The sequence below is a fragment of the Oryx dammah genome, unplaced genomic scaffold (assembly GCF_014754425.2).
Source record: "Oryx dammah isolate SB20612 unplaced genomic scaffold, SCBI_Odam_1.1 HiC_scaffold_23, whole genome shotgun sequence".
In the NCBI taxonomy this organism is placed as follows: domain Eukaryota; kingdom Metazoa; phylum Chordata; class Mammalia; order Artiodactyla; family Bovidae; genus Oryx; species Oryx dammah.
The window spans coordinates 38447514-38474758 of record NW_024070207.1 but is presented as its reverse complement, the minus strand read 5'-3'; the positions used below and the strand labels follow the sequence as shown (position 1 = coordinate 38474758).

At 40.1% G+C, this 27245-nt stretch overlaps 1 protein-coding gene across 1 annotated transcript in view; it reads left to right on the top strand.

Moving 5' to 3' along the window:
- The window catches only part of GPC3 (glypican 3), a 451757-nt gene that overhangs the window by 218752 nt on the left and 205760 nt on the right, over positions 1–27245 (top strand). Inside the window, exon 3 of the mRNA XM_040266185.1 lies at positions 12819–13513. Within this exon, the coding sequence (XP_040122119.1) occupies positions 12819–13513 (695 nt within the window). The remainder of the gene's footprint in view (positions 1–12818; positions 13514–27245) is intronic.

Here is a 27245-nt window from a genome sequence, read left to right as displayed (position 1 = left end):
AAAATGTGGGAGCCTTTCTTACCACCTAAACTTGTATTTTTATGTGGTTGATTTTTTAAAAAAAAAAATCATTCATTATTCAAAAGTAGCATTGACATGTGTTACCTATTTGGGTATTTTGGTCCATTAACTTTTTCCAGTGGTTTTTCCAATTAAAATTACATTGATGCCATATGACATCTATTTGTATGATACAGCTCCCTAACTCTTGAAAGAAATGTCAAAGCAGATTGAGCAGAGGGAGTGAGTTAACACTTTTCAGTGGTTCTAGTCACTAGTTCCATCAAGTACTAATTTCCAAGGTTCAGTTTTTCTCATTTGAAAAATTAGTAGACTTTTTTCAAGAACAGTTTTACATTCAAGCAAAAGTCAAGCAGATAATACAGAGGTCCTATTTGCTTCCATTTCCTTGCACACAATTTCCTCTCATTAATATTATTAGCATTAATATGTTATATTTCTTGTAATTAGTGATTGAGTATCAATATTATTATTTATCGAAGTCCATAGTTTACTTTAAAATTTCCTCCGTTTCACAATTCTGTGGGTTTTAACAAATGCATTATGTCTTGTATCCTCGATTAGTATATCATACAGAACTCTGTTACCATCCTAATAATATTCGTGCTTCACCTATTTACTCTTTCTCCCCGCCTCTCCACCATCCTCAAATCCCTGGTTACTGATCGTAATTTCCCAATAGCTTTGCCTTTTCCAGAATGTCAAATAGTTGGAATCATATAGTATACAACTTTTTAAAACTGGCTTCTTTTACTTTACAATAAATGATCTGAGACTCTTCCAAGTCTCTTTGTGGCTTGATAGCTCATTTCTTTTTATTGCTAAATAGTATTCCATGTGTGGATATACCACTGTTTATCCTTTGAAGGGCATCTTGCTTGTTTCTAGTTGATTATAAATAAAGACTCTATAAACATTCATGCATAGCTTTTTGTGTGAACTTGTTTTCAGTTTGATCCAGCAAATATCTAGGAGCACAATTGCTGGATCATAATTTTATTTGTAATAAACTGCCAAACTGTCTTCTAAAGTGACTTTGCTACTTTGCATTCCCATCAGCAGTGCCTGGAGAATCCCAGGGACAGGGGAGCCTGGTGGGCTGCCGTCTATGGGGTCACACAGAGTCGGACATGACTGAAGTGACTTAGTAGTAGTAGTAGTAGTGTTGTGCTGCATCTTTGTCAACATTTGGTATTGTCAGTGTTAAGGATTTTAGCCATTCTAATAGTTGTGTATTGGTATCTCATTGTGGCTTTAGTTTGCAGTTCCCTAATGTCATAAGATATTGAGCATATTTTCTTATGGTTATTTGCCATCTACATATTTTCACTGATGAGATGTTTGTTCAGATCTTTTGTCCGTTTTTAAATGAGTTGTTTGTTTTTTATTGTTAAATTTTAACAGTTCTTTGTTTATTTTGGATATAAGTCCTTTATCAGATATATTTTGCAAATATTTTCTCACAGGCTATGATTTGTTTTTCCATTCTCCTAACAGATGTTTGTCTCTTTATTCTTTTAACAAAACAAATGTTCTAAATTTTAATAAATTCCAGCTTATCAATTGTTTATTTCATGTATTGTACTTTTGATTTTCCATCTAAAATCTAATTGCTAAATTCAGAATAATCAAGATCTTTTCCCATGTTATCATCTACAAGTTTTATAATTTATATTTAGGTCTATAGTCCTTTTTGAGTTAATTTTTATGAAGAGTGTAAGGTCTGTATCTAAGATTTATTTCTTTGCATATAAGTGTCTTGTTGTTTCAGAACTATTTGTTGAGAACACTATCTTTTTTTCATTGCATTGCCTTTCTTCTTTTTGTCAGTCTATGGTTCCATTGATCTATTTCTTTATTCTTTTGCTAACCCTCTGTTGTCTTGGGGGCTTCCCTGGTGGCTCAGACAGTGAAGAATCTGCCTGCAATGCAGGAGACAGAAGAGACGCAGGTTCTGCATTGGGAAGATCCCTGGAGGAAGGCATGGCAACCCAACCAGTATTCTTGCCTGGAGACTTCCATGGACAAAGAAGTCTAGCAGGCTACAGTCCATGGGGTTGCAAAGAGTCAGACACTACTGCTTGACTAACACTTTAGCTTTATGCCATTTTGATTACTGCTGCTGCTGCTGCTGCTAAGTTGCTTCAGTTGTGTCCGACTGTGTGCGACCCCAGAGACGGCAGCCCACCAGGCTCCACCATCCCTGGGATTCTTCAGGCAAGAACATTGGAGTGGGTTGCCATTTCCTTCTCCAATGCATGAAAGTGAAAAGTGAAAGTGAAGTCGTTCAGTCATGTCTGACTCTTAGCGACCCCATGGTCTGCAGCCACCAGGCTCCTCCACCCATGGGATTTTCCAGGCAAGAGTACTGGAGTGGGGTGCCATTGCCTTCTTTGGTCTTAATATGTTAGGTAGGACTTTAAATACGATATTAAATAGAAGCACTAAAAGGGACATCCTTGCCTTGTTCCCTTACCTTAAGTTAGGGAGTAAGCCTCTAGTTCCTCACCATTAAGTGTGATATTAGCTGTAAATTACTTTATCAAGTAGGGAAATTTCCCCTCTATTTCTAGTTAACTGAAAGTTTTATCATAAATGGTGTTGGATTTTGGTAAATGCTTTTTCTGTACCTATTGGTACAATCATGTGATTTTTCTTCTTTATAACCCTTTAATATGATGGATTATATGAGCTGATTTACTAATATTTTATTGTGGGTGTTTGCATTTATATTTGTGAGAAATATTGTTATCTAGCTTTCCTTTCTTCAGTTCAGTTCAGTTCAATTGCTTAGTCGTGTCCAACTCTTTGCAACCCCAGGCCTCCCTGTCCATCACCATCTCCCGGAGTTCACTCAGACTCACGTCCATCGAGTTGGTGATGCCATCCAGCCATCTCATCCTCAGTCATCCCCTTTTCCTCCTGCCCCCAATCCCTCCCAGCATCAGAGTCTTTTCCAGTGATTCAACTCTTCACATGAGGTGGCCAAAGTACTGGAGTTTCAGCTTCAGCATCATTCCTTCCAAAGAAATCCCAGGGCAAATATCCTTTAGAATGGACTGGTTGGATCTCCTTGCAGTCCAAGGGACTCTCAAGAGTCTTCTCCAACATCACAGTTCAGAAGTATCAATTCTTCGGTGCTCAGCTTTCTTCACAGTCCAATTCTCACATCCAGACATAACCACTGGAAAAACCATAGCCTTGACTACACGGACCTTAGTTGGCAAAGTAATGTCTCTGCTTTTGAATATGCTATCTGGGTTGGTCATAACTTTCCTTCCAAGGAGTAAGCGTCTTTTAATTTCATGGCTGCAGTCACCATCTGCAGTGATTTTGGAGCCCCAGAAAACAAAGTCTGACAGTGTTTCCACTGTTTCCCCATCTATTTGCCATGAAGTGATGGGACCAGACGCCATGCTCTTCGTTTTCTGAATGTTGAGATTTAAGCCAACTTTTTCACTCTCCTCTTTCACTTTCATCAAGAGGCTCTTTAGTTCCTCTTCACTTTCTGCCATAAGGGTGGTGTCATCTGCATATCTGAGGTTATTGATATTTCTCCCAGCAATCTTGATTCCAGCTTGTGCTTCTTCCAGTCCAGCGTTTCTCATGATGTACTCTGCATAGAAGTTAAATAAGCAGGGTGACAATATACAGCCTTGACGTACTCCTTTTCCTGTTTGGAACCAGTCTGTTGTTCCATGTCCAGTTCTAACTGTTGCTTCCTGACCTGCATATAGGTTTCTCAAGAGGCAGGTCAGGTGGTCTGATATTCCCATCTCTTTCAGAATTTTCCACAGTTTGTTGTGATCCACACAGTCAAAGGCTTTGGCATAGTCAGTAAAGCAGAAATAGATGTGTTTCTGGAACTCTCTTGCTTTTTCGATGATCCAACAGATGTTGGCAATTGGATCTCTGGTTCCTCTGCCTTTTCTAAAACCAGCTTGAACATCTGGAAGTTCACGGTTCACGTATTGCTGAAGCCTGGCTTGGGGAATTTTGAGCATTACTTTACTAGCATGTGAGATGAGTGCAATTGTGCAGTAGTTTGAGCATTCTTTGGCATTGCCTTTCTTTGGGATTGGAATGCAAACTGACCTTTTCCAGTCCTGTGGCTACTGCTGAGTTTTGTAAATTTGCTGGCATATTGAGTGCAGCACTTTCACAGCATCATCTTATAATGCCTTTATCTGGTTTTGGTTTTAGGGTAATGATGATCTCATAGAATGAATTAGGAAATGTTCTCCCTGCTTGTATTTTCTGGAAGAGATTGTATAGAGTTGGTATTTTTTCCTCCTTAAATGTTTGATAGAATTCACCTGCAAAACCCTCTGGACCTGCATTGCTTTTGGAAGTTTATTAATTGATCACTTAATTTCTCTGATGAAAAGAGAATAATTCAGTTTGCCTATTTGTCATTTTGTAAGTTTTGGTGGTTTTTGTCTTTTAAGCAATTCGTGGTGCATTTTATCAAGTGTACCAAGTCCTGGGACATAGAGATGTTCATAATATTCCTATATTATCCTATTAATATTCATATGATTATTAATAATGACCCCTCTTTCATTTCTAATATTAATAAATTGTATCTTTTGTGTTATTCTTGATTACCCTGACCAGATATTTTAAAATTTTGTTCATCTTTTCAAAGAACTAGCTTTTTGTTTCATTGGATTTATCTATTGATGTTTATTTTCAATTTCACTGAATTTTGCCCTAATTTTTATAATTTGTTTTCTTTTATTTGCTTTAGGTTTATATTTCTCTTAATTCTCTAGTTTTGTTTGGTGAAATCTTAACTTTATTGATCTGAGATCTTTTTTCCTTTTCTAATAAAAGCATTCGATGCTACAAATTTCCCTCTAAACACTGCTTTTGCTACCTCACACAAATTTCAGTAAGTTGAATGGTCATTTTCATTTAGTTAAACATTTTTTAAAATTTCTCTTAAGACTTTTTTTGTCCCATATGTTGTACTGAAATGTTTTGCTTAATTTGCAGAGGATTGGATATTGTCTTACCTTTCTGTTACTGACTTGTAATTTAAATTCATTGTGGACTAAGAACATTATTTGTATGATTTCTGAGCTTTTAAATTTGTTAAGGTGTATTTTATGGCCAAGTGTTATGGTCTGTTTTGCTGACTGTTCAAAGTAAGCCTGAGAATGTATATTCTGCTGTTGATGGATGAATTATCCCATAAGTGTCAATTAGATCTAGTTAATTGATGATGCTAATCACTTCAACCATGTCTTTAGTCAGTTTCTGCACGATGGATTTATTAGGTATTGATAGATGGGTGATGATGTCTCCAACTATAATTGTGGGTTTGTATATATAAGAATTACATCTTTTTGGAGAACTGACCCTTCAGATTATGTGACACTCTTTTTTATTTCTGATAATATTCCTTCTTCCAAAGTGTGCTCTGAAACTAATTTGGCTATTCCAGTTTTTTCTGTCTAGTGTTAGTATGATATGTCTTTCTTCATCCCTTTATCTGTATCTTTATATTGAAGGTGTGTTACCTTAGACAATCTATAGTTGGGTTTTATTTTTATGTTTATTTTTGATCATCTCTTTTACTTTTTGTATTTAAACCATTCACATTTAAAGTGATTAGTGAGGTAATGTGTTAATATTCATCATTTATAAATGCTTTTTGTTTACTGCACATATTATTTGTTTTGGTTATTTTTAATCTTCCTCTCTTCTTTTGCCTTCTCAGGCTTTAACTGAAGCCTGAGAAAAATGATTCCATCTTTTTCTGTCCTTTTAGTATATCAATTATGCTTCATTTTGAACATTTTTAGTGGTTACTGTCAAGTTTGCAATATGCTTTTAAACTACTTTAAGTCCACTTTCAAGTCTACACTAAATTGCTTCACTGGTAGTTTGAGTGCCTTATAATATTCATTTTACTTGTCCATGTACTATAATCACCAATACATTATTGCTGTTATTACTGTGAACCATGTTATATGTTAAATCATTTTTTTTTTAAAAAAAGGTTTTATTTTGCCCTTATGTATATGCCTTCTCTGATGCTCTTCCTTTCTTTATGTAGATCTGATTTTCTGGCCTATATACTTTTCTTGAAAAACATATTTTTTACATTTTTTTGCAAGCCATGTCTACTGATGACAAATTTCTTCCATTCTTGTTTGTCTGAGAAAGTGTTTTTGTTTTCCTTTTTGATGGTAGTTTTGCTGGAAAGAGAATTCTAGCTTGTTGTTTTTTCTTTTAATGCAAGATATTTCCTTTTACTCTCTTCTTTTCTTGCATGAGTTCTGATGAGATGTTCAACGTAATTCTTATACTGTTCCTCTATAGGGAAGATGTTTTTTTTTTTCTTCCTCTGGCTTCTTAGATTTTCTCTTTGCCTTTGATTTTTTACCATTTGAATATGATATGCCTTAGAGCAGGTACTTTGGAATTTAACCTGCTTGTAATTCTCTGAGTTTCATGGGTCTGTGGATGGTATCTATTATAAATTTTGTGAAATTTTTGGTATCATTTCCTCAAATATTTTTTTTGCTCTCTTTTGTCTTTCTTCTCTTTCTAGAATTGCAATTATACATACTTTACAGTTTGTGATTTGTCCCACAGTTCTTTGATGTTCCTTTATGTGTCTTGTTTGTTTTTTTCTCTCCATATTTTCATTTGGGAAGTTTATATTACCATTTCTTTAAGCTCACTGGTTCTTTCCTTGGTCGTTTCCAGTATACTGATAAGCCCATGAAAGGCATACTTCATTTCTGTTTGTGTTTTTGATTGCTAGCATTTCCTTTTGATATTTATTGGCATTTCTGTCTCTGTATTTACATTATCCATATGTTCTTTTATGTTGTCTATATGTCTTGTATGTTAAGAGCTATTATAGCTCTTAACATATTAATGCTGCTGCTGCTGCTAAGTCACCTCAGTCGTCTCTGACTCTGTGCAACCCCATAGACGGAAGCCCACCAGGCTCCCCTGTCCCTGGGATTCTCCAGGCAAGAACACTGGAGTGTGTTGCTATTTCCTTCTCCAATGCATAAAAGTGAAAAGTGAAGTCGCTCAGTTGTGTCCAACTCTTAGCGACCTCTTAGGCTGGACTGCAGCCTACCAGGCTCCTCCGTCATGGGATTTCCCAGGCAAGAGTACTGGAGTGGGGTGCCATTGCCTTCTCCAACATATTAATGCTAGTTATTCTAAACTCTGTGTCTGATATTTCGAAAATCTGTGCCATATCTGAGTGTGGTTATGATAATTGCTTTGTCTCTTCAGACTTTTTTTTTTTTTTGCTTTTTGCATGGCTTATAATTTTTTGTTGAAAGCAGGATATGATATTGGGTAGTAGGAACTGAGGTAATTAGACTGTTAGTGTGAAGTTTTATGTTAATGTGATTTGGAATTGGGCTGTTTATTGCTTGCTGTAGTCATAGATGCCAGAGACTTCCGTTTCCTGTGGTGTCTATTTTTTTTTTTCACCTATTTTTGGTGGGTTTCTCTAAGAACTCCTTCTTAAATAGAATCTATGTCTTTCTGATGGTAAGGTATTGGGGGGGGTTGAAGTGATGTATAATATTACAATTAATCAGTCTTTTAGTGGGCTTAAGTCCATGGACTGTAACCCTCATAATAATTTTCAGCCTTTTTTCCCTCCCTTTAGGTGTTACAGAAAGGCTAGAGGGGACTGGAGTTCTCTAACTGCACTTCTAGGTTTATTCAGCTCTGGTAAAGTTATGTCCCTTGGAAAACAGGCATTTGTTATGGAGAATGCTTATGGTATATTTCTAAACTATTACTTTTCCTCTGCCAAAAAAACAAGATTTTTCTTAGATCTTAGCCATGAGAACTCTGTGTGTTTTCTTGAAGTAAATCCCATGGGAATGTGAGAGACCCAGAAAATTGGGTACCCAAGAGTTTTTAACTCTCAAGTCAGTTCCCGTTCAGCCTCTAGCAGTTTGTCTGAATTACTATGTAAGTGTTCTGAGTAGTTCATGGCTTCAGTAGTGTCTGCTCCAGGTTAGCAGATCTCAGCCGTGGTTCTCTGTATTTGCCCTTCTTTCCAGATTTCAAGGTAGCAGTTTGCCCTGTGACCTCAGTTCCCTTAGGAGTCTAAGAATAATTGATTTTCAGTTTGTTCATTATTATCTTGTTGAGAATGGGAATGACAATTTATAATTTCCAAGCTCTTTACATGTTGTAGCCAAAACCAGAAGTCTCCCAATGTCCAGTTTTCAAGACTGGAGCATGTTGTGGAATTAGCAGGGATATTGGTGTTAAGAATGACTACATTTACATTTAAGCCATGGTATTCATCTAGAGATATTATCTTGTCTGAGTCACTTAATCTGTCTGAACCTCAATATCCTCACCAGTCAAAATAGTTCTAAATACATAGGGTTGTATTAAATTTAAATAAGAGAACATATGTAAGCAGGTTCATCATAGATCCTGGCATGCACTTTACAAGTATCTCATAAAGATCAGTTTTCTTTCTACATTAAGGTACCTGTGTTTGAAAACCAAGACTGTTTGGACCCCAACCCATTGTGTGACATTTATCCTAGAAATTTAAAAAGTTCTTATGAAGTCTTTGCCATTCTTACAATGCTGGAAAAACTACCTTGAAGAAAGTAACTTGCCTCTATAAGACTGCTTTATTCTTAAGGCCTTGAAGAGAACCCAATGGTTTATTTATTCCTCTCTCCAAACTGCAAGTATACTCTCCTTTAAAAAAAAGAAGTCCAGTCTTCTACTGAAAAGACCCTAGAAAGCACATTGGTTTTTGGTCTGGGTCTGAATAAAGAAACATCTGCGCCAAGTACTAAGGACAGTCATTTTGCTCTGGTGATAGGATATACGTCCTGGATTAATAGGGGAGAAGTTATTGATTCGTTTAAGGAGAGGTGATAGTTTGATTGCACACTTTACATATCAAACCATATTGGAGAGTTGTGTCCCTTTTGGAGCAACATAATTTAAGAAGGAAGTTGGTAACACTAAAGTGTGTCCAAAATGGGTGACCAGGTAGTGATAGGGGCATTAGTAAATCTAGAAACCTTGGTATATTTGGATGTGTATTAATTTATTAGATGTATTTATCTTTATCATCTGTCTTTCTATATATAGTGTTAAAAATAGAGTGTTTTCTGTTTGGTGCCAAATTTTTCGTAATATCTCTGATTTTACATTGTTCCAATTTTTCCTGGATATAATGCTTGACTTCTTCCCAGGAAAGAGACAGAGGAAAACCTCCCCTAGCATAAGTGTACATTATTATCTGACCAAAAAAAATCAGTGGGCTGGACATTTTTTGCAGTAATTTCTAGCTCTTGGCTTCATTTCAGGAAACCTCAAGTTGCCAACTTCAAGCTGAGCATCACTTTTCACCTAGGGTTGGTTCCTATAAGTCCCCAAGGAGTCTTTGCTTGAGTAGTTATGGTTTAGGCTGTTGTCCTGTGATATAGAAGTAAGGGGGTTGGGTAAAACCCAGAGATGTGCTAAGTGGATTCTGAGCTGTGAAAGTTGGAGCAGGGAGCACATGTGAGTTTGAGGTTGAATATGAACCCCTAGCCCTTTCCCCCTGCAATATGTGTTGTTGTTATTATTTCTGGAGAAGAGTTCATGACCTTTTATAATTTTCTTTTCCTATTGATCCAGCAGTGCTAGTAACAGAAACTTAAAACAGTTATGGCATATAGTGTATGGAATTTCACTGTCATATATCTTGCACATTAGAGAATAAATGCACTGTGCCAAAGATGAAATTTGCCTTGTAGAGAATTCATTTTAGGGTAGCTTCAATGATTGAGATCCACAGGGTAGCATCTCAGCAGCCGTCTTCCTTCTCTGACCTTATGCAGCCCCAAGACAAAGGTGAAAGTACAATTGGCTTTAGCTGCAATTTCTCCCAGTACTTTTCCATTCGGAGAGGAAAAGCTGATAGAAATATAATGAGCTTAAAAAATGAACTTGACTTTCAAAGACTTTTGAGAATGTGTGTGTTTGGCCATATGGCTGAGGGCAGCTAGAGTGAAACCATTGCTGGGAGACAGTAGTTTGAGTTGACAACTTCTGCTTTGCATGACTGTGGGAAAGTGCTTAAATTCTGCTTGCCTCAGTTTCATCATCTATAAAGTGGGGATTGCAGAACCAAACTCAGAAGATTGTGGTAAAAAGTGGATATTGTAATATACTTGGAAATGCTTTGTAAATGCTATGCATGCATTTTCAGTTGCTACAGTCGTGTCTGACTCTTTGCGACCCTAGGGAATGTAGTCTGCCATGCTGTCTGTCCATGGGATTCTCCAGACAAGAATACTCGTGGGTTGCCATCCCCTTCTTCAGGGGATCTTCCCAACCCATGGGTTGAAGCTGCATTTCCTGTCTCCTGTGACTCCTGCATTGCAGGCAGATTCTTTACCACTGAGCTACCAGGGAAGCCCCACGTATAAGGTATATAGTATAGCATTTAAGGGCTTCCCAGGTGGCACTGAGCCACCAGTAGTCATATATGGGTGTGAAAGCTGGACCATAAAGAAGGCTGAGCATTGAAGAATTGATGCTTTTGAACTGTGGCACTGGGAAGACTCTTGAGAGTCCCTTGGACAGCAAGGAGATCCAATCAGTCAATCCTGAAGGAAATCAACTCTGGATATTTATTGAAAGGACTGATGCTGAAGCTGAAGCTCCAATACTTTGGCCACCCGTTGGGAAGAACTGACTCATTTGAAAAGACCCTGATGCTGGGAAAGATTGAAGGCAGTAGGAGAAGGGGACGACAGAGGATGAGATGGTTGGATGGCGTCTCTGACTCGATGGACATGAGTTTGAGCAAGCTCCAGGAGTTGGTGATGGACAGGGGAGCCTGGTGTGCTACAGTCCATGGGGTCACAAAGAGTTGGACATGACTGAGTGACTGAACAACAGCAGGTGGAGCTAGTGGTAAAGAATCTGCCTGCCAGTGCAGAGTTCAATCCCCAGGTCTGAAAGATCCCCTGGAGTAGGAATGGCTACCCACTCCAGTATTCTTGCCTGGAGAGTCCCACAGACAGAGGAGCCTGGTGGGCTACAGTCCATGGGGTTGCAAAGAGTTGAGCATAACTGAAGCAACTTAGCATGCACACACATACCTTATACTTTCAAGGCAAGGATAGTATATTATTTATTTCCATCTACCTGGCACTTATATACCCCTAGTACCTAGCACAGAGTCTAGTATTAATAAAGGATTGGTAGCTAAAATTAATGAATAGTTTTAAATCTTCAAATTTCTGATGATTTTGAAGAATTAATTGACTGGTCCTTTGGATTGCATTAGAAAATCTCTTGAGTTCATTCAATGTTTAGATTCAAGGACTGAGAATATTGTATGAAGTTAAGAGATTGTTATAGATAAGCTTTCCAAGAAGTTCTTAATATTCTAAACAACAAAAGTCACAAATGAACATTTAGCAATTGACGAAAATGAAGATTAACTTTCTCAAGTGGGCTTGGAAACCCAGTAGAATTGCTCTGGCATCTGCTCAACATTTCTAGGTGTGGTCATAAACCAAGGGAAGAATCTAGTATGCGTGTTCTACTTTGTGAGGGATCTGGGGCAGATGGTGGTGGTACAACCTAGAGCTCACTTCTGCCACAGATGACTGAGATGTTTGGCTAAGTGATCCCAAGGAGCAGTTGGAATGCAGTCTCTCTAGGTAGTCTGAAAATGGTAATAATTTGATTTTTCAAGGCTCCTGAAATGGCATCATTTCAGGGTACATCTGTTGTGGACCTCTGTTCTTTGGAAGGAAATGAAGGAAAGTGCTAAGTTAATTTTAAAAGTCTTGGGAAACTTGATTATTTTTGTTTTTAAACTATGTCTTATTTCTTGAAAAATCTGTTATTGTTGTTTTCCTTTCTCTCATAAGAAATACAGAACTCTCATTATTTGGGATAAATTGTGTCTAGAGGGCTTGAGATTGGAGAAAATGGGATGGTGACATTATTACTTTCTCTCTCAAACCAGTGACACTAATCAGGCCTTATGCCAAGGGTTAGGGGCAGCAGATGTAATCCTGAACCCATAGTCTCTGTAGAGTGGATAAGGCTTCCAAGCCATGTGGAAGCTGAACTTACCAAGGAAGCTTAGCTATTATCCTTCCAGATGTTCAGCTTGCAAATAGCAGAGGTGTTATTTTCAGTATCAAATGTATAGATAAGTACATGCCTTGTTTTTTTCATCCTGATACCGTTTAGGGGATAAATTCCATTTTCAGGTCTGGCAATCTGTCAGATAGCTCCGTTTAAAGTTATCTACCAAAATGATTAAATTGGTGATAGCTTTTATTCTTGGCTAAGAACTTGCCTTTCCTCCAGAGATGAACAGGCTTAAATTGTTATATGAGTTTATATAGTATATGGTTGGTTGTCAAATATTTATCTTTGTCTAAAAATAAAATGTCTTGAAATACAATTTCTTTTTAACTGAATAAATCAATGAGAGAACTTCTCATTTAGCCATTTTTTAATCGCTATTTTTATGAGAGGCCAGAATGTTAACTGAATCCTGACTTTCGTCATTTGAAATATAATTTGTGTGTTTAAGAATTTATGTACACATCAAGGTTTGGACTTCATGTTCAGAAAGGAAAATTGATTTATAGGAACAAACAGCTGCAGGAGTTGAGGCAATTGCCAGAAGTAAACACAAGTCAATTATTTAAGGCAAATGGGACCTTAATCACCACAGCAATAGAGAAATCTCAATTAAATACTGGACTTTCATGCTTTAATTTGTGCGCATTTCTATGTCTCTTATTTTACAGAGGCCTTTGAAATTGTTGTTCGCCACGCCAAGAACTACACCAATGCCATGTTCAAGAACAACTATCCGAGCCTGACCCCACAAGCTTTTGACTTTGTGGGTGAATTTTTCACTGATGTATCTCTCTACATCCTGGGTTCTGACATCAACGTGGACGACATGGTCAATGAATTGTTTGACAGCCTGTTTCCAGTCATCTATACCCAGCTAATGAACCCAGGCCTTCCAGAGTCCACCTTAGACATCAATGAGTGCCTCCGAGGGGCAAGGCGTGACCTGAAAGTATTTGGGAATTTCCCCAAGCTTATTATGACCCAGGTTTCCAAGTCACTGCAAGTCACTAGGATCTTCCTCCAGGCCCTGAATCTTGGAATTGAAGTGATCAACACAACCGATCACCTGAAGTTCAGTAAGGACTGTGGCCGAATGCTCACGAGGATGTGGTACTGCTCTTACTGCCAGGGACTGATGATGGTGAAGCCATGTGGTGGCTACTGCAATGTCGTCATGCAGGGCTGTATGGCAGGTGTGGTAGAGATCGACAAGTACTGGAGAGAATACATCCTGTCTCTGGAAGAACTGGTAAACGGCATGTACAGAATCTATGACATGGAGAATGTACTGCTTGGTCTCTTCTCTACGATCCATGACTCCATCCAGTATGTCCAGAAGAACGGAGGAAAGCTCACCACCACGGTGAGTACCATTCTACCATGTTCCAAGGAATTGGATTCTATTGGAGGTGTGGGGGCATGGCCAGTAGAGGTGCCGATGGAGAGAACTAAGAAAAATATGGGCAGGCATGATAGAGGGCCTGAATGCCCTCACAAAGCTGGGTAGTGCATTAAATCCACAGGTTATAGAGTCCAAAGCCTGGCTTTGCATTTTAACTCCATCTACTTTCTTGTTATCGGACCTTGGTCATGAGGCTCTATATGAGCCTCATCTTGCTGATCGATAAAATAAGGATTAAAAAGAATATCTTCTTCATTGGGAGTAACATGGGTTACAGTTCTTCAGTAATTATTAGTTATTATTACCACTGCTGTTAGTTAACACAACATTCTTGACAACCCTGTGAGGTATGAGCTATTATCTCCATTTTGTAAATGAGGGAACTGAAGCTCAGGGAAACTGAAACTTGACCAGGGGCACCCAGCTCTAGTTAATGAAAGAGCCATGATTCACAAATTGATCAGGTGCCTTTTAATTAGGTTATCACCAGTTTCTCTGATTCTGATTTCACTCTTGTGCTCTTAATCACATTACTATTTTGAGTAGCGGAGAAGACAATGGCACCCCATTCCAGTACTCTTGCCTGGGAAATCCCATGGACAGAGGAGCCTGGTGGGCTTCTGTCTATGGGGTCGCACAGAGTCGGACACGACTGAAGTGACTTAGCAGCAGCAGCATTTTGAGTAGTGACTTTAAAAGTAGGAAACCCAGCTAGAACTCACTAACTAAAGCTACAAATGAATGAGACAAAACATTCATATTTTCCAACAGTTGTTTTTGCAGCCTTGATTTATACCAGTGTAAGCCTGATGGTATTTGTATTGGGGTGGGACAGTTGTGTGAGGGAGCAGCTTGCTTGGTTTCAGTCAAACATTATTAGTTACATTGTACCTACTAAGCTAGGGTGCACACATTCAGAACCACAGGATCACACACTTTTCAATACAGAAAAGAACATAGAGCCAAGAGCTATCAGTTAGATCTCACTAAGGTTATAATGACTGATTCCTGAATGTTGCCAGCTTTGTTGGAGGAGGTGGCAGAATCATCTAATACACTAGCCTTGTTGGGATCCTACCACATTTGAAGTGCTCTGCTGACCAGTTTACATAAAATTATGTCACAGTAATCCATGGGATAGATCCTAATATTATCCCCATTTACACAGGAGTAGATGAAGCCAGCTTCAGAGCTGGCTTAAGAGTAAAATAAAAATAACTAAGGTCATGGCATCTGGCCCCATTACTTCATGGCAAATAGAAGGGGAAAATGTAGAAGTAGTGACAGATTTCCTCTTCTTGGGCTCCAAAATCACTGCGGATGGTGACTGCAGCCATGAAATCAGAAGATGATTCCTTCTTGGCAGGAAAGCTATGACAAACCTAGACAGTGTGTTGAAAAGCAGAGACATTACTGTGCTGACAAAGGTCTGTATAGTCAAGGCTACAATCTTTCCAGTGATCATGAATGGTTGTGAGAGCTGGACTGTAAAGAAGGCAGAATGCTGAGGAATTGATGCCTTCTGTGGTAGTGGAGAAGACTCCTGAAAGTCCCTTGAACAGCAAGGAGTTCAAACCAGTCAATCTTAAGAGAGATCAGCCCTGAATATTCACTGGAAGGACTGATGCTGAAGCTGAAGCTCCAGTATTGTGGCCATCTGACACTCACAGGTGACTCATTGGAAAAGTCCCTGATGCTGGGAAAGATTAAAGGCAGAAGGAGAAGAGGGCATCAGAGGATGAGATGGCTGGATGACATCACCGATGTGCTAAATGTGAACTAGGGCAAACTCCAGGAGATGGTGAGGGACAAGGAGGCCTGGCGTACTGCAGTCCATGGGGTTGCAAAGAGTCAGACACAGCAACAAGATGAAGCTTAGTGGCTCAGCTGGCAAAGAATCTGCCTGCAGCGTGGGAGACCTGGGTTTGATCCCTGGGTTGGGAGGATCCCCTGGAGAAGGGAAAGGCTACCCACTCCAGTATTCTGGCCTGGAGAATTCCATGGACTGTATAGTCTATGGGACACAAAGAGTCAGACACGACTAAGCAACTTTCAGTTCACTTCACAGAGCCTAAATACCTTGCCCAGACATCAAAGCTAGTTAAATGGCAGTGGGGAAACTGGGATTCCAACCCTGGCTTGTTGCCTTGCTTGATTCATGCTCTTACCTTCTATACAGTGTAACTGCTGTGTACTCTGAACCATCGCTTACCCAGAATGTGGAGGGCAGATTGGGCCATTTAGCCCTGTCTTTAAGCTCTGCAAGTACGAAATGATAGAGGTAATTGGTTTCTTTGGTGAATTAAACGAGAAAGGAGAACAAAAAATGATGCAACCCACAGGATGGCTACTCACGGAGCTGCTCTAATTGTCCCATTCAGAATGTTAGCCATTTAAAACACATTTGCTGAGAAAATATTTTATAGTAAAATGAACAGAAATGTCCTAACGATAGTGTTCTTCAGTGGTTAATTATTCCTCTGATTGCTTTATAATTCGAGGCCAGATTCTTGGGCCTTAAACAAAAGTAACTCTCAGAGAACTAGAAAAATGAAAAGCCAGTGCATTCGTATGTTCATTTCACCTGATGTTCGTTGAGGGCCCTCTATGTGTCCGACACAAAGCGAGAGTGCCAGGGGTGTGGAAATGTCTTCAATAAGAGAAAAACAAGAAGATAACATTAAAGACACAGTATGGGAATGTTTAAAGTTTGCCTCTGATATTGGTCACTTGACAGCAACATTTTGAAAACTGATATTGGTCACTTTGACAACAACATTTTGAAAACATGTTTTCTCCTCTGGTTATTTTCAAAACAGAAAAATAGAGTCGGGGAGCTGATAGTGGATTGAGTCCACTATTTTAATCAGGCTCTAGAAATGAAAGTTTATTTAGTGAACATTTCTTAAGCATTTGCTCTATTCATGGCACTTTGCCAGGTGCTGGCTACTCAGTTGCCCCAGACATAGTTCTTAAGTCAGTTTTTAGCTTTGTTGACAGACGGATGTGTAACTGAATAATTTTCAGCACAGTGAACATCTCACTATAATGTGAATGTTAGAAGGCCTGAAAGAGATTACCTAGTCCAGTCCCTTTGATTTACAAATGAAAAAATAAAGTTCAGAGAGGTTTGCCCACAGTTCTATAGTTAGTGGAAGAGCCAGAAGTAGGGCCCAAGGTCTGCTGCTGCTACAGTCGAGCACTCTTTCCACCACACTGATCTGTCTCCCATAAGACCCTCCCAGATTTTCACTCAAAAAGCTCCATTAGGACTCTGCAAAGACATCATGAACTTAAATTGAACAGCTATTTTGGGGGTGCCAAACCTGCTGTGTGTTAGGTGCACGTAGGCCCGTCTGTGTGTGTGCATGTGCAACCACACAGAGGGAGTACATTTCATGCCATTATCATTCAGGAAGAAAAGCCTTGGCTGTCAAGAGGTGCTCAGTGATGCAGTCAGGCCCTTTCTGTTTTGGCCATTAAGGGCCTGATTGCTCCCAGCTCCCAGCTGGTTATGAGAGCGTGAAGTCTGTCTTCCCCAGGGAATGCATAAACTAGAACAGAAAGCGTATGTAAACTCTGCCTTGTTACTGGTTTATGATCGCCAGCTCTAAGTAATGTATACCAAATGGTGGGGGTGGGGAATCATTGCCCAGGTGTGATCCAGCTATACTCTGTATGCCCCATCAAGGGGCCGGGTCATTTATGGGTGGTGAGGGGAAGTGAGGGCTGGGTGGATTACAGAACCCTATTCCTGTTAACAAAACCACAAAATGCCCCCAAGCCTAAGCTGCTTGAAAACTAAAGCATTAATGAGATTCTGCTGCGGCACCTTCACCTTCCGGTTGTGATCAAATGTGAGACCCGGCCAGTTAGTCCTGATTGAGGTTAAGTTATGATGAGAGACCTCTTTGAAAATCAGCTCTTCCAGAGCTCTGTTAGGACAGCATTTTGGGCTAGCTATAAGCTATGCATGAAGTCTGCCATGGGCTTACCCAGTGGCTCTGTGGTGAAGAATCCACCTACAATGCAGGAGCCGTGAAGTCTGCCAAGCAGGGACTTTGCTCATCTGTCCCAGATCATGAAGGACATTTGGGTCTTATCTAAGTGAGTGGGGCACTGTGAATTTTTTATAATTATGGCCTATTAGTGTTTCAGTTTTCCCTAAGATACTTCTCCATTCTTCAGACTACCAAGTGAAGACATGTGAGCAAATGTTAGGATGCTGTTCCTTGCTGCACTCCTAGAGGTGGTAAGCATGTGGTTCTCAAGCTTGATTCATCACCACAATCATCTAGGGAACTCATTAAACAGATTCCTGGAGCCCCTCCCCCTGCCCTGGGGATTCTGATACCATAGTCTGTGCCAGAGAATTTGTCACTTAAAAAGTACTCCATTTGATTCTGATACTTCCTTGGAAGCAAATCCAGCCACTTTGTTTAGAAGATAAGGCCCAGAGGTTGGAGGTGAATGGCAATGGCAAAGCTGTGAGCACATCTATCAAATGGGGCTGATATATGGGAATGCACTGAAATGATAGGTTCAAAGTACCTGCCAGAGTTCGAGGCACATGGCCAGTATTAACTAAGCCGCAATGCAGTACTCTTTCTACAACATGTTTCTAAGTGCCAAATGGATAATGAGCTTTTCTTAAACTTGTTTTTAAGTGCCAGGAGGTTTCATGTTATTTTAACCCAAAGAAGTGAATAAAAATACCAGTATTTTATTGTGTGTTTATATGTGTGTGTGAGAGAGAGAGAGAGAGAGAGAGAGAGAGAATGAGAGCAGAGGTGAGAGGAAGGTAAGGAAAGAGAAAAGTTTTACTGAAAACTATTAATGATGGGAATGTAAATAGATCCATCTTGGTTCTTCATCTACATTTGTAAACTAGGTTAAATATCATGGCCCCAAGTGAGTACTGAGTAGATCTTTAATAGTATTGAGACATCCTTTGGGTAGTATTGAGAGTATCATTTTTAAATTTATCAGCACATTACTGAATTCCATACCTTATGGATGTGCTCAGTCCTTCAACTGTATCTGATTCTTTGCGGCCCCATGGACAGGATTCTCCAGGCAAGAATATTGGAGCGGGTTGCCATTCCCTTCTCCAGGGGATCTACCTGACCTAGGGATTGAACCCGGGTTTCCTGCATTGCAGGCAGATTCTTTACTGTCTGAGCCACCAGGGAAGCCCAATAATCACCATGTTGGATGTTTATTGCTAATTTAGGAAGTTTCCCAAGAATCTCTATGATTGTACTTACTTTCTTTACCCCCCTAAAGTAAATTACTCATATGTCCTCACATGGCTGTTTGCACTTTTATTTTTCCATTTTTACTTATGTACCTTCTTTATTGATTCATTTCAGAGTTTCTCAGCATTAATGTTTCCTCTCCCACAATTTCATTACTTGACTAGTTTTGAGCTTCATTGAATGTTGTCCAAAACTGTGACCTTTTATACCTTCTCTGTTTCTCCCCTTCTTTCCTCACTTCAGTTCACTTGCTCAGTCATGTCCAACTCCTTGTGACCCCATGGACTCTTCCCTGTCCTTCACCAACTCCTGGAGCTTGCTCAAATGCATGTCCATTGAGTCAGTCATGCCATCCAACCATCTCATCCTCTGTCAGCCCTTTCCCCTCCCAGTATCAATCTTTCCCAGCATCAGGGTCTTTTCAAATGAGTCAGTTCTTACCAACAGGTGGCTGAAGTATTGGAGCTTCAGCATCAGTCCTTTCAATGAATATTCAGGACTGATTTCCTTTAGGACAGACTGGTTTGATCTTGCTGTCCAAGGGACTCTCAAGAGTCTTCTCCAACACCACAGCTCAAAAGTATCAATTCTTCAGCACTCAGCTTTCTTTACGTTACAACTCTCACATCCATACATGGCTACTGGAAAAACCATAGCCTTGACTAGACGAACCTTTGTCAGCAAAGTAATGTCTGCTTTTTAATATGCTGTCTAGGTTGGTCATAGCTTTTCTTCCAGGGAGCAAGCATCTTTTAATTTCAAGGCTGCAGTCACCATCTGCAGTGATTTGGAGCCCCCCAAAAATAAAGTCTATCACTGTTTCCATTTTTTCCCATCTATTTGCCATGAAGTGATGGGACCGGATGCCACGATCTTAAGTCACTGAGTCGTGGCCGACTCTTTGTGACCCCATGGACTGTAGCCCACCAGGCTCCTCCATCCATGGGATTCTCCAGGCAAGAATACTGGAGTGGGTTGCCATTTCCTTCTCCAGGGGATCTTCCAGACCCAGGGATTGAACCCAGGTCTCCCGCATTAGAGGCAGACACTTTAACCTCTGAGCCACCAGGGAAGCCCTGTTGCGCGTTAAGCCAGCTTTTTCACTCTCCTCTTTCACTTTCATTAAGAGGCTCTTTAGTTCCTCTTCGCTTTCTGCCATAAGGGTGGTGTCATCTGCATATCTGAGGTTATTGATATTTCTCCCGGCAACCTTGATTCGAGCTTGTGCTTCATCCAGCCTGGCATTTCGCATGACGTACTCTGCATATAAGTTTAATAAGCAAGGTGACAATATACAGCCTTGATGTACTCCTTATCAATTTGGAACCAGTCTTTCCTCACTATGATATTCATTTTAGCACTGTCTGAAATAACATTCTTCTCAGGGAACATTTAGTGAGTGTCCAATTGTGGAGCCACTAACAGACAGGAGGTGCAAGAAGTGGCTGGAAAGATGACTGTGAACGTTGCTGTCCTCAGAAATCATTTGGCCAGGAGGTAGCAGAGCTGGGATTCAAAGCTGGATCCGTCGGACTCCAAAACACACACTTCTCACAATTTCTCTGCATTGCTCTTTCAAATAGGTTCACTCTCTTCTCACAAGAATTTTTATTCCTTTACCACAGGCTATGTGGGTCTTGATTATCTTGTTTAATATCCTGTATTACTCTCTACTGTTTTTACAGCTGCACAATCAGTTTGTGAATTCATTCTCCCTCCTTGGAGATTTCTCCTATAGTATTCCTCAATCAAGTACTACAAAACATGAGATTTTTCGTCTTTGTAACATTTAAAGGCACAGAATAGTTTCTAGGGGAAGAATGAATGTTTTTGTAGGTGATGGAAGACCCAATCACATGGTGAAATGACTTTGCCTAAAATCTGTATGCACTGTGCCAACAATGAGGTATAGATTATTTTGCCGCTGCAGTGTTTGGAGTCTGTCTATTAGATCAACATACAGTGTTTAATGCATTTGTCTTTGATTCTGGACCTCAGTATACCCAGTTCTCCATTATGGAGCCTCCTTAATATTAGTAACACTGCCTACTGAGTACCTAACATATTCCAGTATTCAGGTACATCCATTTTCTTAGGTAGAATTTCTGAAGATAGCTTCAGTGAAGTCAGTATTTATTTATATGTACTAGGAAGCTCTGGGGAAGATTCTCTGTTGATCCTCAATAATAATTCACTCTATCAAATTCTTATATTTTGCTGTCTATGTGAGTGACTGTAGCTCATCAGAATTTCCAAGATTAGCCCTATGCTTTTGAAGGCTGAGGTTATTTCTCAGGTGTCAGAATGTCAGTGTTTTTCTCCTCACGCCATCACTTTGGACTTTCATTTTTTAGTCTCATATAGAGATACCTTGTCTGAATTCAGACAAGCTGTTGTCAGTAGCAAGTGATTTCAAAGTGATAAAAACAAGTAAATGTCTCACTGCCTAATTATTGTCTGCAGGTCAGCATCTAGAACTGTGGCAGGCAGCTTTATTTGCATGAGGTCCATTTCTGGAGAGAGAAAAATGTTTACAGGATGCCATCTTTTTTTTGTTCACAATAAAAGTAGCTTTAGTGATTCCCATGGGGAAAATATATAGTTTTAAAACATAGGGTACCTATTTATTGGCAAGCCAAATACAAGTGAAAAAATCTACATCACTTTCAGGCACCTAATGTTAATTTTCAGACAAGTTTCAAACAGTAGTCACACAAGGGAAGCTCTTTATAATGCTTCATCTTGAAATTATGTATATTATGGGTCATATTAAGGAATCCAATGGGCTCCTCACAAATCTAGAATTACTTGCCTTTGCCTTGGCAAGAGTGGCAATGTGAATATATGTTCTGAGTCTTTAGAAAGAAGTCTTCCCCCCTTGCTGTGGTCTCTGAAGTAATGTGGCAAGAAAGTGTCCTCAAGAACTGTGAAACATCTGAGGTTTTTACCCTGATTGCAAACTAACAAGTTACCCAACCAGTATCATGGATGCTGGATAAGGAGAGGAGACTCCAGCCCAGAGATGCACCACAGTTTACTTCTCACAATGAGAGCAGTAGCCTGAGTATCAGCATTTGTGCCAGGTCCCCAAGCCCCAGCTCCCACGGGGAAAGGCAAAGAGAACCACATGACTCCTACACACACACAGTGAGGGCCTTTACAGGAGAGGAGGCTTGAGCTTCAGTTCAGTTCAGGCTCTCAGTCATGTCTGACTCTTTGCAACCCCATGGACTGCAGCACGCCAGGCCTCCCTGTAAGTTCACTCAAACTCATGTCCATTAAGTCGGTGATGCCATCCAACCATCTCATCCTCTGTCGTCCCCTTCTCCTGCCCTCAATCTTTCCCAGCATGAGGGTCTTTTCCAATGAGTTAGCTCTTTGCATCAGGGGCCAAAGTATTGGAGTTTCAGCTTCAGCATCAGTCCTTCCAATGAATACTCAGGACTGATTTCCTTTAGGATGGACTGGTTGGATCTCCTTGCAGTCCAAGGGACTCTCAAGAGTCTTCTCCAACACCACAGTTCAAAAGCATCAATTCCTCAGCACTCAGCTTTATTAATAGTCCAACTCTCACATCCTTCCATGACCACTGGAAAAACCATAGCCTTGACTAGCCAGACCTTTGTTGACAAAGTAATGTCTCTGCTTTTGAATATGCTATCTAGGTTGGTCATAGCTTTTCTTCCAAGGAGTAAGCGTCTTTTAATTTCAAGGCTGCAGTCAACGTCTGCAGTGATTTTGGAGCCCCCCAAAAATAAAGTCAGCCACTGTTTCTACTGTTTCCATCTATTTGCCATGAAGTGATGGGACCAGATGCCATGAACTTAGTTTTCTGAATGTTGAGCTTTAAGCCAACTTTTCCACTCTCCTCGTTCACTTTCATCGAGAGGCTGTTTAGTTCTTCTTCCCTTTGTGCCATAAGGGTGGTGCCATCTGCATATCTGAGGTTATTGATATTTCTCCCAGCAGTCTTTTTTTAAAGTAATTTATTTTAATTGGAGGCTAATTACTTTACAATATTGTGGTGGTTTTTGCCATACATTCACATGAATCAGCGATGGGTATACATGTGTGCCCCATCCTGTGAACCCCCCTCCCACCTCTCTCCCCATCCCATCCCTCAGGGTCATCTGAGTACACCAGCCCTGAGCATCCTGTCTCATGCATCAAACCTGGACTGGTGATCTGTTTCCCATATGATAGTATACATGTTTCAATGCTATTCTCACAAATCATCCCACCCTCACCTTCTCCCACAGAGTCCAAAAGTCTGTTCTCTACATCTGTGTCTCTTTCGCTGTCTCGCATATAGGGTCATCATTATCATCTTTCTAAATTCCATATATATGCGTTAATATACTGTATTGGTATTTTTCTTTCTAACTTACTTCACCCTGTATAATAGGCTCCAGTTTCATCCACCTCCTTAGAACTCATTCAAATGCATTCTTTTTAATAGCTGAGTAATATTCCATTGTGTATATGTACCACAGCTTTCTTATCCATTCATCTGCCGATGGGCATCTAGGTTGCTTCCATGTCTTGGCTATTGTAAACAGTGCTGCGTTGAACATTGTCTCCCAGCATTCTTGATTCCAGCTTGTGCTTCATCCAGCCCAGCGTTTCTCATGATGTACTCTGCATATAAGTTAAATAAGCACTGTGACAATATACAGCCTTGATGTCCTCCTTTCCTGATTTGGAACCAGTCTGTTGTTCCATGTCCAGTTCTAACTGTTGCTTCCTGACCTGCATGCAGATTTCTCAAGAGGCAGGTAGGGTGGTCTGGTATCTCTTGAAGAATTTTCCATAGTTTGCCAACTTTTTCACTCTCCTCGTTCACTTTGACTGTGATCCACACAGTCAAAGGACTTGGCATAGTCAATAAAGCAGAAAGAGATGTTTTTTTGAAACTCTATTGCTTTTTCTAAGATCCAACAGATGTTGGCAATTTGATCTCTGATTCCTCTGCCTTTTCTAAAACCAGCTTGAACATCTGGAAGTTCATAGTTGATGTACTGTTGAAGCCTGGCTTGGAGAATTTTGAGCATTACTTTACTAGCGTGTGAGATGAGTGCAATTATGTGGTATTTTGAGCATTCTTTGGCATTGCCTTTCTTTGGGATTGGAATGAATACTGACCTTTCCCAGTCCTGTGGCCACTGCTGAGTTTTCCAAATTGGCTGGCATATCGATTGCAGCACTTTCGCTGCATCATCTTCTAGGATTTGAAATAGCTCAGCTGGAATTCCATCACCTCCACTAGCTTTTTTTGATAGTGATGTTTCCTAAGGCCCTCTTGACTTCACACTCCAAGATGTCTGGCTCTAGGTGAGTAATCACACCATCGTGGTTATCTGGTCATGAAGATCTTTTTTGTATAGTTTTTTTGTGTCTTCTTGTCACCTCTTCTTAATATCTTCTGCTTCTATTTTCTCCATACCATATCTGTCCTTTATTGTGCACATGTTTGTGTGGAAAGTTCCCTTCGTATCTCTGATTTTCTTGAAGAGATCTCTAGTCTTTCCCATTCTGTTGTTTTCCTCTATTTCTTTGCACTGATCACTGAGGAAGGCTTTCTTATCTTTCCTTGCTATTCTTTGAACTCTGCATTCAAATGGGTATATCTTTCCTTTTCCTTTGCTTTGGCTTCTCTTCTTTTCACAGCTATTTGTAAGACCTCCTAAGACAACCATTTTGCTTTTTTTGCATTTCATTTTCTTGGGGATGGTCTTGATCCCTGTCTCCTGTACAATGTCATGAACCTCCATCCATAGTTCATCAGGCACTCTATCAGATCTAATCCTTTGAATCTATTTCTCACTTCTCCTGAATGGTCTAGTGGTTTTCCCTACTTTCTTCATTTTAAGTCTGAATTTGGCAATAAGGAATTCATGATCTGAGGCACAGTCAGCTCCTGGTCTTGTTTTTGCTGACTGTATAGAGCTTCTCCATCTTTGGCTGCAAAGAATATAATCAATCTGATTTTGGTATAACCATCTGGTGATGTCCATGTGTAGAGTCTTCTCTTGTGTTGTTGGAAGAGGGTGTTTGCTATGACCAGTGTATTCTCTTGGCAAAACTCTATTAGCCTTTGCCTTGCTTCATTCCGTATTCCAAGGCCAAATTTGCCTGTTACCCCAGGTGTTTCTTGACTTCCTACTTTTGCATTCCAGGCCCCTATAATGAAAAGGACATCTTTTTTGGGTGTTAGTTCTAGAAGGTCTTGTAGGTCTTCATAGAATCGTTCAACTTCACCCTCTTCAGCATTACTGGTTGGGGCATAGGCTTGGATTACCATGAATATTGAATGGTTTGCCTTGGAAACGAACAGAGATCTTTCTTTTGTTTTTTAGTTTGTAGCCAAGTACTGCATTTCAGACTCTTTTTTTTTTTTTTTACTATGATGGCTACTCCATTTCTTCTAAGGGATTCCTGCCCTCAGTAGTAGATATAATGGTCATCTGAGTTAAATTCACCCATCCCAGTCCATTTTAGTTTGCTTATTCCTAAAATGTCAACATTCAGTCTTGCCATCTCCTGTTTGACCACTTCCAATTTGCCTTGATTCATAGACCTAACATTCCAGGTTCCTATGCAATATTGCTCTTTACAGCATCAGACTTTGCTTCTATCACCAGTCACATCCACAACTGGGTATTGTTTTTGCTTTGGCTCTGTCTCATTCTTTCTGGATTTATTTCTGCACTGATCTCCAGTAGCATGTTGGGCACCTACTGACCTGGAAGTTCATCTTTCAGTGTCCTATCTTTTTGCCTTTTCATAATGTTCATGGGGTTCTCAAGGCAAGAATACTGAAGTGGTTTGCCATTCCCTTGTCCAGTGGACCACGTTTTGTCAGAACTCTCCCCCATGACTCATCTGTCTTGGGTGGCCCTACACGGCATGGCTCATAGTTTCACTGAGGTAGACAAGGCTGTGGTCCATGTGATCAGATTGGTTAGTTTTCTGTGATTGTGGTTTTCAGTCTGTCTGCCCTCTGATGGAGAAGGATGAGAGGCTTGTGGAAGCTTCCTGATGGGATAGACTGACTGAGAGGGATACTGGGTCTTGTTCTGATGGGTGAGGCCATGCTCAGTAAATCTTTAATCCAATTTTCTGTTGATGGGTGGAGCTGTGTTCCCTCACACAAACTTTTAGGGAACTCAAATCTTTTCTCATAGATACAAAGACTGTCTGCTGCTTTCTCTGACAGAGATACCATTACTATCTTCCAAGACTATTTGCTATAGAAAGATACTTGATACAAATAGTGTGGGAGTGGGGAGGACCATGGAGAATTGTCTTGCAACACATGAGTCCCCCAACCTTGGATGGCTGCCAAAACTTCTCAAGTTCATGATGCTTCTGGAGGATCTGTCAAGGAAATAAGAAGTTGCTGAAAGACACTTAGCTCAGCCATGACTGGTTAGTCAAAAGGCTGGATGTGTGCCAACTGTTGGACGCTAGCAGAAGGAACATCAAAGAATAGATGGCAGCTGTTTTCTCAGCTCTTCAGAGAATACTTTACAAAATATAAAAGGGGCATTTGAGTAGTTGCCTCTGGTTAGGAGTAAACTTGCCACTTTGGGCCTCCACCTACTTACTACTCTATTGCTGTCTCTTTCCGTCTCCAAGCTCCTGTTTCCTTTCTTGCTTGTTCAGGCTCTGGGTTTGGGAGTTTTGTGTTGCTAAGTAGGTTGCCTGAGAGTTTTCTCTTTTACTGCAGTTCTATGATGAAGCAAGTGATAACCACAGAGTAGTCAGCAGATGCTTATCCATGTCTGTGGGAGTGCTGTGGAGGACAGATTTGTGCTTGGAATATATTCAGAAAGGTTAGAAAGTCAGGAATATTTGTTCAAGTGGGCAGTAGTCTAGGAAGGCCTCACTGATGACCTGGTATTCAGAGAATCCATATGTTCCCATGATGAGAATGAAGGAGTCCAAAATGCCTTTTTTAATGTTGGGTGGCCTGGGAATCAGAGCAGAGGGAAAGCAGCCTTCTATCTGGTGAGGGTAGAAAAGCTCTCGAATACTTGCTTCTTTTTTTTTTTTTAATTGCAAAACCTTAAACACCTCAGAAAACATGGAGTCATGTACACAGTGTGATTCCTCTGATTCTTTTTTACCCACTTGGAATAAGGTTACTGTTGGCAACTGTAGGGCTACAGCATTCACTTGCGGTAGTGCCTCTGCTATGCATTTTGCTGTGTTTCTCAGCTCTCAGGCAGAAAAGGCTTTCTACTTGGCCTGTTTCTTAGAGGGCTGTCACTCTGCCCCCACATTAAAAAATAAGCATGTATTGTGAACATCACAGAAACATTTTTAAACGAACTTAGACACTGTAGTATAGTAATTTCCTCCAGGGAAGGGGTAGTTATAATATTTGCTGTAATAAAGAATTTCACAAAAGGCCACAATGACAGAATTTCGGG